The 13,284-nt window shown below is 40.7% G+C and overlaps 1 protein-coding gene across 1 annotated transcript; it reads left to right on the top strand.

Annotated features, from left to right (window-relative positions):
• Positions 1-1,439: 1,439 nt before the first annotated feature.
• rflna (refilin A) lies at positions 1,440-10,458 on the top strand. The gene is made up of 4 exons (XM_079160585.1): positions 1,440-1,688; positions 1,815-2,140; positions 6,994-7,103; positions 7,253-10,458. The coding sequence occupies exons 2-4, from the start codon at positions 1,922-1,924 to the stop codon at positions 7,584-7,586; spliced, it is 663 nt and encodes a 220-aa protein (XP_079016711.1). The 5' UTR covers positions 1,440-1,688; positions 1,815-1,921; the 3' UTR covers positions 7,587-10,458.
• Positions 10,459-13,284: the final 2,826 nt, after the last annotated feature.

Raw genomic sequence — 13,284 nt, 5'->3', positions numbered from 1 at the left:
TGGAAGTAAGATGTCTAACCTCAATGGGACTTACTTATAACTGCTACTTATTAACAAATAAGCAGTGCAGGAAAGAGTATACTATTTGTTTAAAAATGTACTTCAGTAAAAAGTAAGTCAGTTAAAATGTACTGTTACATTTTAAAAAGGGGAAGGGGGGTTGGTGATGTATGATACTGGTAAATTAAAGAACATCTTCAGGCTACAAAATAGATTTCACTAAATGTCAAGTATACACAAATGGAACAACGTAAACAACAAGACCACTAACCAACAGATGGGCACTCTGCAGTTTGTGCATACAACCTATTATCAATTATATTAATATACAACAGCATTAGAATTAACCAGAAAAGAAACAAACCTCAGGCAACTAAACAAAATTGATCAACAATAAATAAAACATGCTGACACAAGGAGGCATGAAGCTTCTTTTAGAGTTCACAGTAGAATTAAACATCGACAAAGCGGACAAGGTGGACATATAAACAATATAATCTCCACACATGGCTGCAGCCTATGTGTCCCAGTATAACCAGTCCAAACAGCAGGAAGTCCTCACTCACCTCACTGAAAATAGAAGTTCCTCGATGCAGAAGTCACCACTGAAGGATCCACATGCCCATGTTAGCATTTAGCATGTTAGCCTGACCCAGCGTGCTCCTGTACCTCATGTGGGCGTGCCACTTGGCGTGCAAGCCCGGTGATGTATGAAATAAGTCATCAGTTAAGATAGATGCTATATATATTTTTAAATATGGCAATATCGTGATTGCAAACTTTTTTAAAGTATAATTTCCGGGGTGCATAGCGTCTCCTCTCTGGAGCGCGGCCAGAGAGGAGACTGCGGCAGCAGACAAACCTGCAGCTGCTCATTTATCTCCATTCTTCTGTTTCATTCTCACACAGTTTATGTCACTTTTATATGTCACTTTTATTTTTAATCTGTTTAATACTTGTGATAAATAGCACAAAGGTAAAAATTTACCGATTTTTAAAAATACTAAAAAGTAAAAAACGACTTGTTGTAAAAACACAAGAAAATGCAATTTGTAATTCCACCCCTAGTAATAAACAACTGATTGCTCTAATGTAATGACATATTACATAATCTTAAATACGAATGAACTGATCACTTCTAATTATAAATATTAATATAGCCACACCATCATCTCCACCAAGTAGGGATTTGGTTAAATTGCTCAAGGGAACTTCAGCAGATCAATAAACAGTCAAACTGTACCGTACGACACGAACGGGGAGGACGTGCTCGCCCCTGTCGGTTGTACGTGGAAGTGATCTAGATCATGAGGGCTGGACTGGATCCAGGTGCACAAAAAAAGCCTGGCAGGATCATTAAGAAGGAGCTCTCCACTGGAGAGCGCAAACACACACACACACACACACACACGCACACACACAAACACACTCAACACGCTCACACAGTGAACGCAGAGCAGAGGAGCTCTCATCCTGATCGGTACCAGACGGACGGTCGACTTTATTGCTTTTGTGCGAGTTTTACTACGCTTTAGTTTAGTTTTTTTTCTAACGAAGAATAGTTAATACTTCACTTTGATACACTTTGGTGTCAAGTTTGATATTTGTTCCAAGACGGTGGTGATTTTTCAAGCCTATTTGTTTGGAATATATTTCGGGATTAAAGGTGGATACTTCACGACGCGCAGGTAGAGTATTTTCAGGAGAAATAGAAGCTGAATTCATATCAGTCTGTGAAGTCGTGTCCACAGTGTTTGGGCAATGATTTAAATGCATATTCGCTTAAAAAAGAATCCCATCTTCTCTGCTTGCAGAAGTCATCTTGAAAGGAATCGCGCAGGATTGTTTCTTTTCGACGCAACTTGTCAGTGCGACTTCGTCTGGGGTGGGTTTTTTTTTTTTTACTTGAGTGGTCCCAGAAATGGTGGGGCACCTACATTTACAAGCGATGGATGATAGCCTGAAAGGAAAGAACCGGGAAGGGCTGCTCGACAGTCCGGATTCGGGGTTGCCCCCCAGTCCCAGTCCGCCCTTCTGCTCAATCTCCCCGGGTCTCATCGAGTCGCGCTCCGGCAGCTGCACGACGCCCGAGGAAAGCCATCATGGATATTATAAAAAGGAGAGTACAGAAGGCAAACTGGTAAGAAACATAGCGCTGTATTTACTTCATGATTTTAAACAATGTTGCAATCTGAAAGCAGATACTCGGGTCTGTTTTGTGTACACAGTAAGTTTGCAGTCATTCACTTCATTGACACTTCATGATCAAAAAAAAAAAGAAAAGACCTAATGGCTAAATAATGACGCTGCTGTGAGAGAAACTGAAAATCTGAGAGCTTTTTAATGTTTGGCCAAAAACTCATTTCACTTCAGTCCCACAACATCTGGAAGCTCTCTCTCTCTCTCTCTCTCTCTCTCTCTCTCTCTCTCTCTCTCTCTCTCTCTCTCTCTCTCTCTCAGAAATTCCTTAGTTGAACACTTTTGATGTTGCACTTGTGCTGTAGATGTCACTGGCCCTTAATAAACCAGTAGAAATGTTTTCCTTTTTCACTCTGGTGCATCAGCTGGGGGCTCTAACCACATGGTGTCATAAGGGTCAGTGAGTTGATAAGGCCCTCTTGGGTTCCCAAATTGTGGTCCAGGGACTCCCAGGGGTCCTTGCCAGGATTCGAGGGGCTCCCATGCAAGATGACAGAAAGCTTTATGACACCAGGTGATTCACTCAGTAGCCTGGTATCTGAGTCAAGGTGTGTTCACGATGAGCATGACTAGTGTGATCAGGTTTCTCCACCTGTATGACAAGACACAATATTATAATGGTCTGTGATTGATTTACATGGAGCACTGTCATGACAAACTTTGTGACGGGCTTCTTCTTCAAGACCTGTCATGTCAGCCATGTTGATTAGAGAGATGAAATGAGACACATAGGTAGACAGACTTTTATCTTTTTAAAACCTTCACCAGTAGCAGGTCTGTGTCCTCTGTTGAAACCACTTTAAATGAATGGAAAGGCAAAAGTTGTTTATTAAATTGGTACTTCTCATTCCCAAACTTGTTGACCTGTGACCCTTTAGAGTGAAGCGAGATCCACATGCAACCCTTCTTCACATGTTGCATCTGTTTTTGGACTGGCGAGGTATTTAACCAAGACGAGTATTTTATTGTCAGTGTTTCATTTGAGTAGTGTTTAATAATCATCATCACTTTTCTTATTTCCTTACTTGTTTATCATCTCTGGTCCATTGACAACCTCCAAGTTGGGGGATAGGCATCTTAAGTATGGGAACCTTCGGGTTTTGTATTTCACAATTGTGATTCTGTTACAGAAGTTTGAAAGTTATGTAGTGTCTAGCGTGGGTTTATGTTTATTAGTACTGCTATTATAATACTGTTAAGTGTGTCACTCAATCTGAGAACATCAACACCTAAATGAAAAGCTGAAAATAGAAGTTAAAGTTGTTGTAAACGGAGAGAATACTGTTCAATAGATTAATCTGAGTCTCAAAATGAATGAAAAAGATACAGCGCTGGAAGCCGGGGTCCTGCTGGATTAATTCATGTTCCACTCACCATGTCTGTGGATGTGGTAGCAGTAGAGCCAGAGTAGTAACAGGACCGTTTGGATGTCAGTGAAAAGTGTTCATAATAACACTAATAGAAATCTGCCTCAGTCTCAGCTCATTTCACACCACCACGGACACCAGCAAATAGAATCATTTAGAAAAACATTTAGCAAAGTAGTCAATCATTATTAAGTTAAATTGTTTCCTGAGAAAATCCCAACAGCTTGATAATTAAACCCTAAAGGTGTAATTGCATGATATTTTTTAACAACTGTATAAATGAACAATTAACACAGTCAGTGCACCTTAAGGCAATATTGCTTAATCAGATGAAGAAAAGACATGACACTGCATTTAACAGATGATCTTCCTTGGAAACTAATATCTATGATAATTGCTAAATGCATTTCAATGACACTCCGTGATTTGTGTCGCACATGATGAGGCTGACTTTGATTGAAAATCATTTCCAGCTCACTCCCACGTTCAAAAGTCTTAAGAACATGTCTGCGCAGGTCGGGGTGGCTTTTAAAGCGTCTGAGGGAGGCCTCAGAAATGCAGCGTTGCATCCTGGGAGTTGCGTGACATTGGTTTGCTGAAGCCTGAAACAGAGAGAGATCCTCTAATCCTCTGGAGGTTCAGATTAGTAGGTCTCCACTGCTTTGCGGTTTGCCTTTTAAAGATCAGTCCTGATAGGGGCTGCTCCTGCTTTCGATACTAATCCTGTCTGTGGGCCTGTTTGTGTGGAAAGAATCAAACCTCTACGTCACATACAGACTTTTAGACTTTTAGAGTTTTCCGGTTATGTGTCTGTTAACAGGACGAGAGGAGGCATACATGTGCTTGATTTTTTTCCCTCCTTCCAAATCTATTTATGAGTTGTTTTTGTGTGCCACCTAAGAACAATCCTCTGGTTCTATTTTGGGGTGCAGGGGCTTGTTAGAGCGGCTGCAGGCCATTGCATAAGTGTTTGATGACCTCTCACTCCTAAATTAAACGCGGAGTAACCCTCAGTCTGTTTTCAGACCTGAGCCAAATTTATGCAGATGTGGGATACTTACTCTTATACTTGCATGTCTTTACGTACATGTATGAACTAATTAATGAGACGGAGTAGATGCATTAACGATATCAGCGTGATCATCTGATCTCGGGTGTAAAAGATACTTGTCCTGTTTAAGGAAGCCTGATCAAGTGTCGGCGGATTAGACAAGAGGGAAGGCAGGAGACAGGATCTCATGACTTTTTTTCTAAATCTGCCTCACTGTCTGATACTGATGCTCTTGCATTAACGTCTTTGCAAACGACAGGATGCAGAGTCAGTTCACTTCGCCAAACAGCAAGCAGTTGGAAAAGGGTGTTTGAGTTGGCGTTTTCTCTCAGCAGCTCTGCATTGTGCATTGTACATTGTGTGGGTTGCTCAGCTGCAGACTATTTTTCCTGGGCAGAAATGTGCTTCCAGGGGGGTTTGTGCTTTGTGAGCATACTGGGGGATCCGCTGCCTGGAGGGGACCTACCCTCCCTTCACGAGTGTTTGCTTTGCAGAAGTTGTCAGAACACACCGTGGAGAAATACCTGGGATGCTCTCCATGCCCGAGCAGCGGAGGTAAAGACGATCGCATCGTTTTTTTAGATCACGAAGTACCAGCAGCAGAAACTGAACCGCCCGCAGATGAATTTCTTTCCAGTCTGGCGTTGAAAAACTAGCAGCTGTGCAAGTTCAGCTCCACCGTTCAGATAGTGTGTGTGGTGATGATCGCAGGCTGTAGGTAAGACGAGCTTCACGCAGCGATCTGCCGTGTCCTTGGCCTGTTCTCGCTCGTCCCCTGTATTGGCATGTGTGCTTAACTGCGGCCAAACCACAGCATGTGACAGCCTCCGCTGTGTAACGTGAGAGGTGTCAGAGTAGTGGTTGAGGTGCCAGTTGATTCAGATCGGCCAGAGACACACACGCAAAGAAAACGGTCAATTGCAACATTGCCCACTGTGTGTGACAGAAATCGGTGTTTGTGATTGGTGCAGCTCCGTCTGTCCCCTTATGGCTCCAGAGGGGACACTCAGAGGTCAGGGGTCAGTACAAAAACAGATCTGGTTCGTACAGTTAGTTGAGTACAGTGTATCTGTATCCCATCTAGTGTTCTGCACTGTTAAATCACGTGCTCTGCATTAATCCCATGAAAATGAATGCGGTAATATTTGTATGATTTCTACAGGATTATGTCTGAGTTTGTGACACTCAGTACTGGTTTGTTGGAGCGTATTAAGGTGGTATTACTCATCTATACATCAAACACTTATTAACGCTTAAACAAATATAATTAAAATAAGTGATTAGTCTGCAGATATTGTGATAATTAATCATTAAAGAGTCTCTTTAAGCAAAAATGCCAAACGTAAGCTTGTTTCAACTTCTAAAATGAGACCATTTTTCTGTGTTATGCGATTGTAGTCTCAAAATGTCACTTTAGGGTTCATAGGATACTTTAATAGGATTTTCTTGTCTATTTTTGACAATAATCGGCAGATTCATTGGTTATGAAAATTATGATAAGTTGCAGCCCAAGAACCTAATATTGTGGTTTGAAAAGTATTTTACGCATCAGAAATCATCAGACTGTGCCTCCATGAGTGTGTGTTGGTGAGCTGTGTGCAGCAGGTGGAGTAATGAAGATGGTCAGGATGAGATGAACCTGAGATGAAGATGCTCTCACACATGCAATGTTTGAACATTCAAACCCATAAATATCATACTTTACACAAGAATCAAGAAACAAAGGCACAGCAACATATTTAGAGTCTTTTGGATAACATGTTCCTATGAGACCTCTTACTTTTGGCAAAACAAAAAGAGAATCTTTCAATTTCACCTCATTGTCATTTATTTGACTGTATCGTCTCCGCCCAGCCTGGCTACCAGCTGCTCTGGAGATTCATAACTTGTATTTATTTTTTGGGGATTTCTGTAGCTACTGTAGTCCCAACATCTGCAAGCCTATTTTCAGTCCACACACACACCACACACACACGCGCTATGTCATCATGGTCACACATCTCTAGCCAGCCAGAAAGAGATTTACCACCAACACTTCATTGGGTTGGACCCACACAGTGTAATTTTCTGAGTTAAAATGGAAGTGTTGCCCCGACTGCTGTGCTTCTTGTCTAATTGTTGTTGTAGTAGTCGTACCACGGACAAGGCGAGTTCTCATGAGGGCGGATCAGGGAGCATGTTTTCCTGGAGAGGGTGGGGACTGCAGTCAGTGTTTTTAATTTGGGTTTCTGGCTCTGCTTAAAACCCCCAACCATGCTGGGATTTTTTTTTTTACTGGAATTCCTTGAATGAACACGTTGGCCGGCTGGTTACAAACAGTTCAGCAGTTCATGGATGTCTTTGTGAGATTGTGACTCTTGTGTTTCCTCTGCACAGCTGCCCTACCTGCTGCTAAACTCCACGAGTACAGACCCAAAGAGTCGCATGTACCCTGTGTTCTTCGGCGAAAGCATCGAGGTCAACCCCAAACCAGAGCAGGAGATCAAGTAAGGGAACGTTGACACATAAAGACATAGGATTGTTTGCAATATGAAGCTACCTTCACTTATTTTGATCAATATGCTCTTGTCAACAGTGCCACCTAGTGATCATTCTTGTATGGGTTTCTAAAGAGTTCTCGCCTTCTCCTCTCCAGGTGCAACTCCGAGGTCAAGTACGACTCCGACAAGCATTACCGGGACCAGGTGTACTGCGTCCCCGTTCCCACGGCCACCTCCTTCAGCGAGACAGTGGTGGCGGTGCGCAACTGCACTTGGAAGAGCTACAAGTCCCAGGTGTACCTGGAGCCACGGCAGAAACCCATCAGCTACCAGAGCACCACCATTATCTACCCAAAACACGCCAAGAACTCTTACCGCACCACGCTCAAATACAACCCCACGGGCTCCCGCCGCTGGTTTGTCTCCACGGTGCAGCTGGAGTCGAGTGAGGATACTAGTCCCTGTATCATCTACACAGAGGACCTGTAGGGCCCAGACCGCACTGGGAGAGGGCTACCTGGTGATCATCTTATTTTTTTTGGAAGGACGAGGAACTTGGGACCGGAAATACTTCAAGTAATACCCGAAGCCCCTGAAAACCCTACTTTGTACTCGCCGTGGAGGAAACTCTGGGAACCCTTTAGTGACATTTCACCTAAGTGTATTTAGACTTTCTACTGATGCAGTCTTTAAAAAAGGGGAGTCTGTCCTCTGGCAGTTTGAAGCTGCACTTCAATGGTTAATGTCTTATTTAATACAAGAGCTGACAAATTGGTGGCCTTTGCTCTTTCAGGTTGGATTGCAAGCTCAGTGAAGGTAACAGACTGTAGACGTCTGTGTATGTAGAGAAAAGTCAAGATGACGTGTGTGGTGGATTTCAGCCGAGCCCGCGCAAACCCGGTCACACCAATGCAAAGCTTTCTAATATGGCTTTATTGCACTTGTTTTCTATATATCACAGTCCTCCCAGTGGACTTGGGATTGCAGGGGGGGGGTTTCAGTACTGCATATGAGAAATTGGACCAAAGATAGTTTATCTCTTTGTAATAACTGCTCACACACTGCGACAGAACACTTGCTTTTGTTGTACAGTTTCAATTAACACACGTTCAAACAGCAGCTTGTCTAGTTTGATCAAGCATTTAATTAAACTCAACTGTCCTGTTTATTCACCAGAGCGGTCTCTAGACTAAGTCTAATGAAAAGAAGGATCACAGCACAATAACAACTGATTGCCTTTAGAATATTTGAAAAAGGGAAGATATTTAAAGCCTTTGAACACTTGGTTTTAAATCTAAAGTTCTTTGCAACATTAAATATTCAGCCGTTTTGGATCACTGTGGTTATGGTTTAAAGACCTGTTAAACCGAATGTCTGTTAAAACTTCCTTTGAATACTTTGGTTGAGATAATGAGTGAAGGGTGTTTTGGTAAACAGGTTCTTGTTAGCTTGTTTGGCTGCAGAGCAACAATAAATGAAGTCTGGGGAAAAAAAAACATCTTTATTTATTAAGAGTTTAAACTGTGCTTCATCAGGACCACACGTCATCTATAGTTACAAGATGATTGAGAACATACATGTATGTTTTCAGGGCCTGGTGCTGGCAATCATTGTACGGTTTGCTTTTTTCATAACTGTTTTGAACCTGCTTTGGTGTCAGATGGTGGAGCTTGTCACACAAGTGCCAAACAAATTAGACAATCACGGGAAGTGTTTGACAATTTGAAACACTTCTCTGTCACAACTCTTGGTACTGAACAAAGTGTGCTTATCTCACTCGTCTACTTCTGCATGAGAGTCAAACAAGAACTATTTCTAACTGCAATTATCTGGATCGTTTAAGTGCTTCGGGGAACCCGCGTTTCAACTGCCTCTCAAAATAAAGCTGAAACTGTTCTGGATCAGGTGTCACCAGCCATTCGTAAATCCATCAGTCTGTGCATGAAGTAAATAGTCGTTTGTTTCAAACCAGTGAATTATCTAATCATGTCGTACCATTATGTCTTAGCTAGTAAAATTTGCTAGGAATAATCTGCAGCTCCGTCCAATCAAAAGGAAATCAACTATCTAAACATGAAGTCACCTTAGCATCACAAAATGAACAATACATTAAACTTAAATAGTAAGCTTTTGTAAATGTAGATAAAATGTGTTTTTTAGAGTTAGTATTAATGCCGTTTTTGGTTATGCTAAGCTAGCTAACGTTATTCTGTCATTTAGTTTGACATTATTAATATCACGTTAAGTCATTTTAATCATGTTGTTACTTTAGTGAAATTTGATTTAAAATCTAATTTTGATTTTAAAGTGTCAGGTCAGATGTTGTGTAGTCTTCACTCTAAACTGGTCATATGTTAGCAAGCTAACGTTAGCTTTGTCAGTTGGTTCCGTTAGCTAACCTCATGCACTGTAGCTAAGACGCTAACAGTTACTCTCTACATAAGAACTACTGTGTGTGATACAACTTTACAACTTATTTTAGTCATCTGTAAATCTCCACTTACAGTAGTAAACACTCAGAGTATAACTATATCAATTGAATTTACGAATTGCTGGTGTTCCATTTTGTTTTCAGCTATTAACAAATTGTGAAAATGGGAAGTTTCTGGTCCGAGGTAACTCAAAAGCATTAAACCACTCTGTTATTACCAACATGTAAAAAGTGGTGCAGCAAAAACCACATCAGATATCCCTGTTGAAGATGTAAAATAGATTTTTATTGAGCGTTTTCATAACTTTTTTTTCTGTCTGTCTCTATTTAGATTATTGAACAAGGCAGGTATTGAAATTTCAGAATTTACCTCAGACTTTCATAAGTATCAGTTTAACTTAATTGCAAATAAGTTTCCCGACTTTGAGTTGAGTTTTTAAATTTGCGCTCTTGTTATTTTTATAGTTTGAAAAACCCTCCAAGTAAGATTAGGGTTGGAGATACAAGCTTTAATGAGGGAACAGTAAGTAGCAATATAGAGAGCCAGACAAGAAGAGAAAAATAAGATGAGATGAGGAACTTGTTTTGAAGATGGCTTTTTATACTGTACAGTAAAGTTCCAGGAGAGGTGATGGAGAGCTTTGCTATGTGAAGATGGTCTGTGAAATGTCAGAGAACGATGAGAGAAAGTTGGTGGGTGTCACGTTTAATATGTTGGTGGTTTTATGTGAAATACTTTTGTGTTTCCTAACACTTGATTTTGTTACTGTAAAATATTTTCCTGTTGTATATGTGGCATTGAGGCACTTCATAATTCTCTTTATATTTTTGTACATCAATCATCGTTCTTGTTCTGATCAAGGTAAATAATTTAAAAAAGATGTATATCCTAAATGAATAAAAAAAACAAAAGCAATTCCCAAACCCTTATTCTGTTGTGTTGAGTATTTGTTTCTTGATCTTGAAACCAGGACATTGTATTTACCTGCTTAGCACAGGTTCAGTGGTGTCCCTCTGCAAGAAAGAGTAAGTTCTCCAGACTCAGAGGTTCGGCTCCTGTGACTAAATCCAAGCCAAAGTGAGGATTTATGAAAATACAGACATGAAAATAAGTACACAAATGGTTCTTTCAAATGCAACTGAAATGGCAGCATTAACTATTGGCTCTCAGACTCTGTTTCTTAGCAGTAAATAATTAATTCATGACTATTTCTCTCTACTGAGCAGCACAGAAAAGTCCTAACGACATGTTTTAGAGATGGGTTACCTGTCCAAATGTACTTTTCATCTCTGTGGTTTATATACTCTTGACGAACTACTATAAATCTGTAATAGCTGATCAGCAAGGAGAAACCAAAGTCTATTCAGCACAGCTCTGCCCTGTCCACAGTTTTTACAAGTAGTATACAATACTTATGTAAGGACTTTGTTATATGTTGTAAATTGAGAGCGAAAGGCTAATCACAGTCTTAATTTCATAACATTGTCACCTTGTAGCGCTCATGGGAGTTATAAGGAGGGGGATCATAACATGCAGTTTGACCTTCACACAAGTGGAGTGATTGTACAGAAGATGATAGGCGACCAGACCAACTGGAGGAACAACCTCAACTGAAAGCTCTGAACTTCACCATCAGAGTAACTGTTTTAACAAGAATCAGGTCTTTATCACTTCATTTTCTTCAATTTATGAAAAATGATTCGCAATAAAGCATCTCCTCCTGAAGTCTGTGTGTCAAAACACATATAGTGTGTAGTTGTTAAAAAACACGCTCATACTGCCCCCTGGTGGTAATGTACATTCATTACTTTGGAGCGGTCAAATGTTCCTGCAGGAAAAATGAATACGATGAAAGTGTGAGAAGGCAGAAGTGCAGCGATAAATAACACGACTCTGAGACCATGAATGGCAATAAGCTTTTTATTTAAACATTAAGGCAGTGTCTTTTGTTTTTCATTTTTACACTGCTATCCACAAAGCTTGCTGGTGGGTATGTAGAATTTAACCATGTGAATATTTCTTTTATTTTTTATTTTTTTGTAATACCAACCTTGAAGCAAGCCACATAAATATTTACATCTCTTCAGTTTTATATACAATCCTTGCTATTATACAGTGGGTTATAATAAAAAAAAAATCATTATGCACAAAATGGTTGAACAATGTAATGTTTATGACAAACCCACCCCCCATTTGACAGTCCAGGGAACACATCAGCAAATAACTTTGTCTCTTCACGTTTTGAATGATTACGCAAGATTTGGGACATGATTAAAAAAAAGAAAGAAAATGGATGCGTTTTAAAAATCATTTCAGTATACTTTTTAAAAACTACGTATTAGTCCATCATCTGTTTAGGGAACAGCTGGATATGGCTTAGTCTGATTACCGTCACCTTCTTAAATTTCATCGGAGGACAAATGATATACACGCAGAGTGATTTGTGTACAAAGCCTGGCTGTTTTCTTGCCTTGCCTGATGAAAGCACAAACCCTCCATCAGTCTTGATAAAACAAAACAAAAACCAGACCTAAAACACGACTGAGCTTTCTGCAGGTGTGGCATGCTGGATGCTTCACCAACGAAAAGGTAGAATGAATGAAGGAGGGAGAGGAGGTAGTCCTATAACAGTCATGTTTGTGAGAATCCCCCGTGACAAAATGAACTAGAGAGAGAGAGGTAAGTCTGTCTAAACCACTAAACAGGCTCAATGCCGTCGCTTCAGTCAAGCGAAGTGTTCAGTCAAGAGGACAGAGATCATCCCCGGTATAGCACAAAAGTCACAAGCCGGGAAAACATTTCATTTACACAGAGGAGGACCTTTAAAATACTGCAGTAAACTGTGAGAACATGTCAATTAATGTCACGTAAAACTAGCAGAATGCTTCTGAATGCCTTTCCCTCGACTTCCTCTGACCAGTACAAACACCATGGAGTACACGTGAAGTATGTCATGGGTCTCATGGTGGGGAGAACATCTGCTGTCCTGTGATACAGCGTTGTCTTGTTTCACAGATAAAGCTCATGAGTGAAACAGTTAAAAGCTAAGGCTGTGATGGATTTAGAAGCAAAGAAAAAATGCACACAAAATGTTTTTTTTTGTTTTTTTGTTGTTGTCGTTTAAAAGAGGTTTCATTTGCTGTTATGTTTTCAGATTTCCCTGCGTGGACAGTATAAACTCCGTCATGGGGGGCTGAAAGAAAAATTGTGCGTCACTTGGTAACTTCAGAACTGTATATGTAAAATAAATGGCACTTAACACTAGGAATATCTCATAACTGTACAAAATCTGCCTGGATGAGGAGTCGGGTCTCAGCTCCTCCTCTAGGCAGTAAAAGGTCAGAGGTCAGACCGTCACAACAGCTCCTAGACGAGATTCTAACAGGCCAGCTGAAGCTGACACCGCCATGGACCAAGGGTCATAGAAAGAAATGGCTTTTCTTTTCTTTTTTTTTTGTCACCTCTTCAATGTGAACAAACTCTAAGTGATGCTGAGGAGTTTGCCTTTAAGCAGCTTGAAGGTCGGTCTGCATCTGCCCGAAGCGGCTTAGTCATCGTTCACTAACATGTGATTGTCGCTTTGAGTGTGGGAGCGATAAAGAATACCGGTGGCAAGACCAAAAATAAACAGACGGGTGTTAAAGGATACCTCCACAGTGGGATTTCTATGCTGCTCTTGAGTCCATTTTTCACCTGCCCCAGGAAACGCATATCCTTAAAAATGCCATTGTGAACAGACTGACAACTAAGTGCTT

Source organism: Pholis gunnellus (genome assembly GCF_910591455.1).
Source record: "Pholis gunnellus genome assembly, chromosome: 6".
Classification (NCBI taxonomy): Eukaryota; Metazoa; Chordata; class Actinopteri; order Perciformes; family Pholidae; genus Pholis; species Pholis gunnellus.
This window is presented reverse-complemented; position numbering and strand designations above follow the sequence as displayed.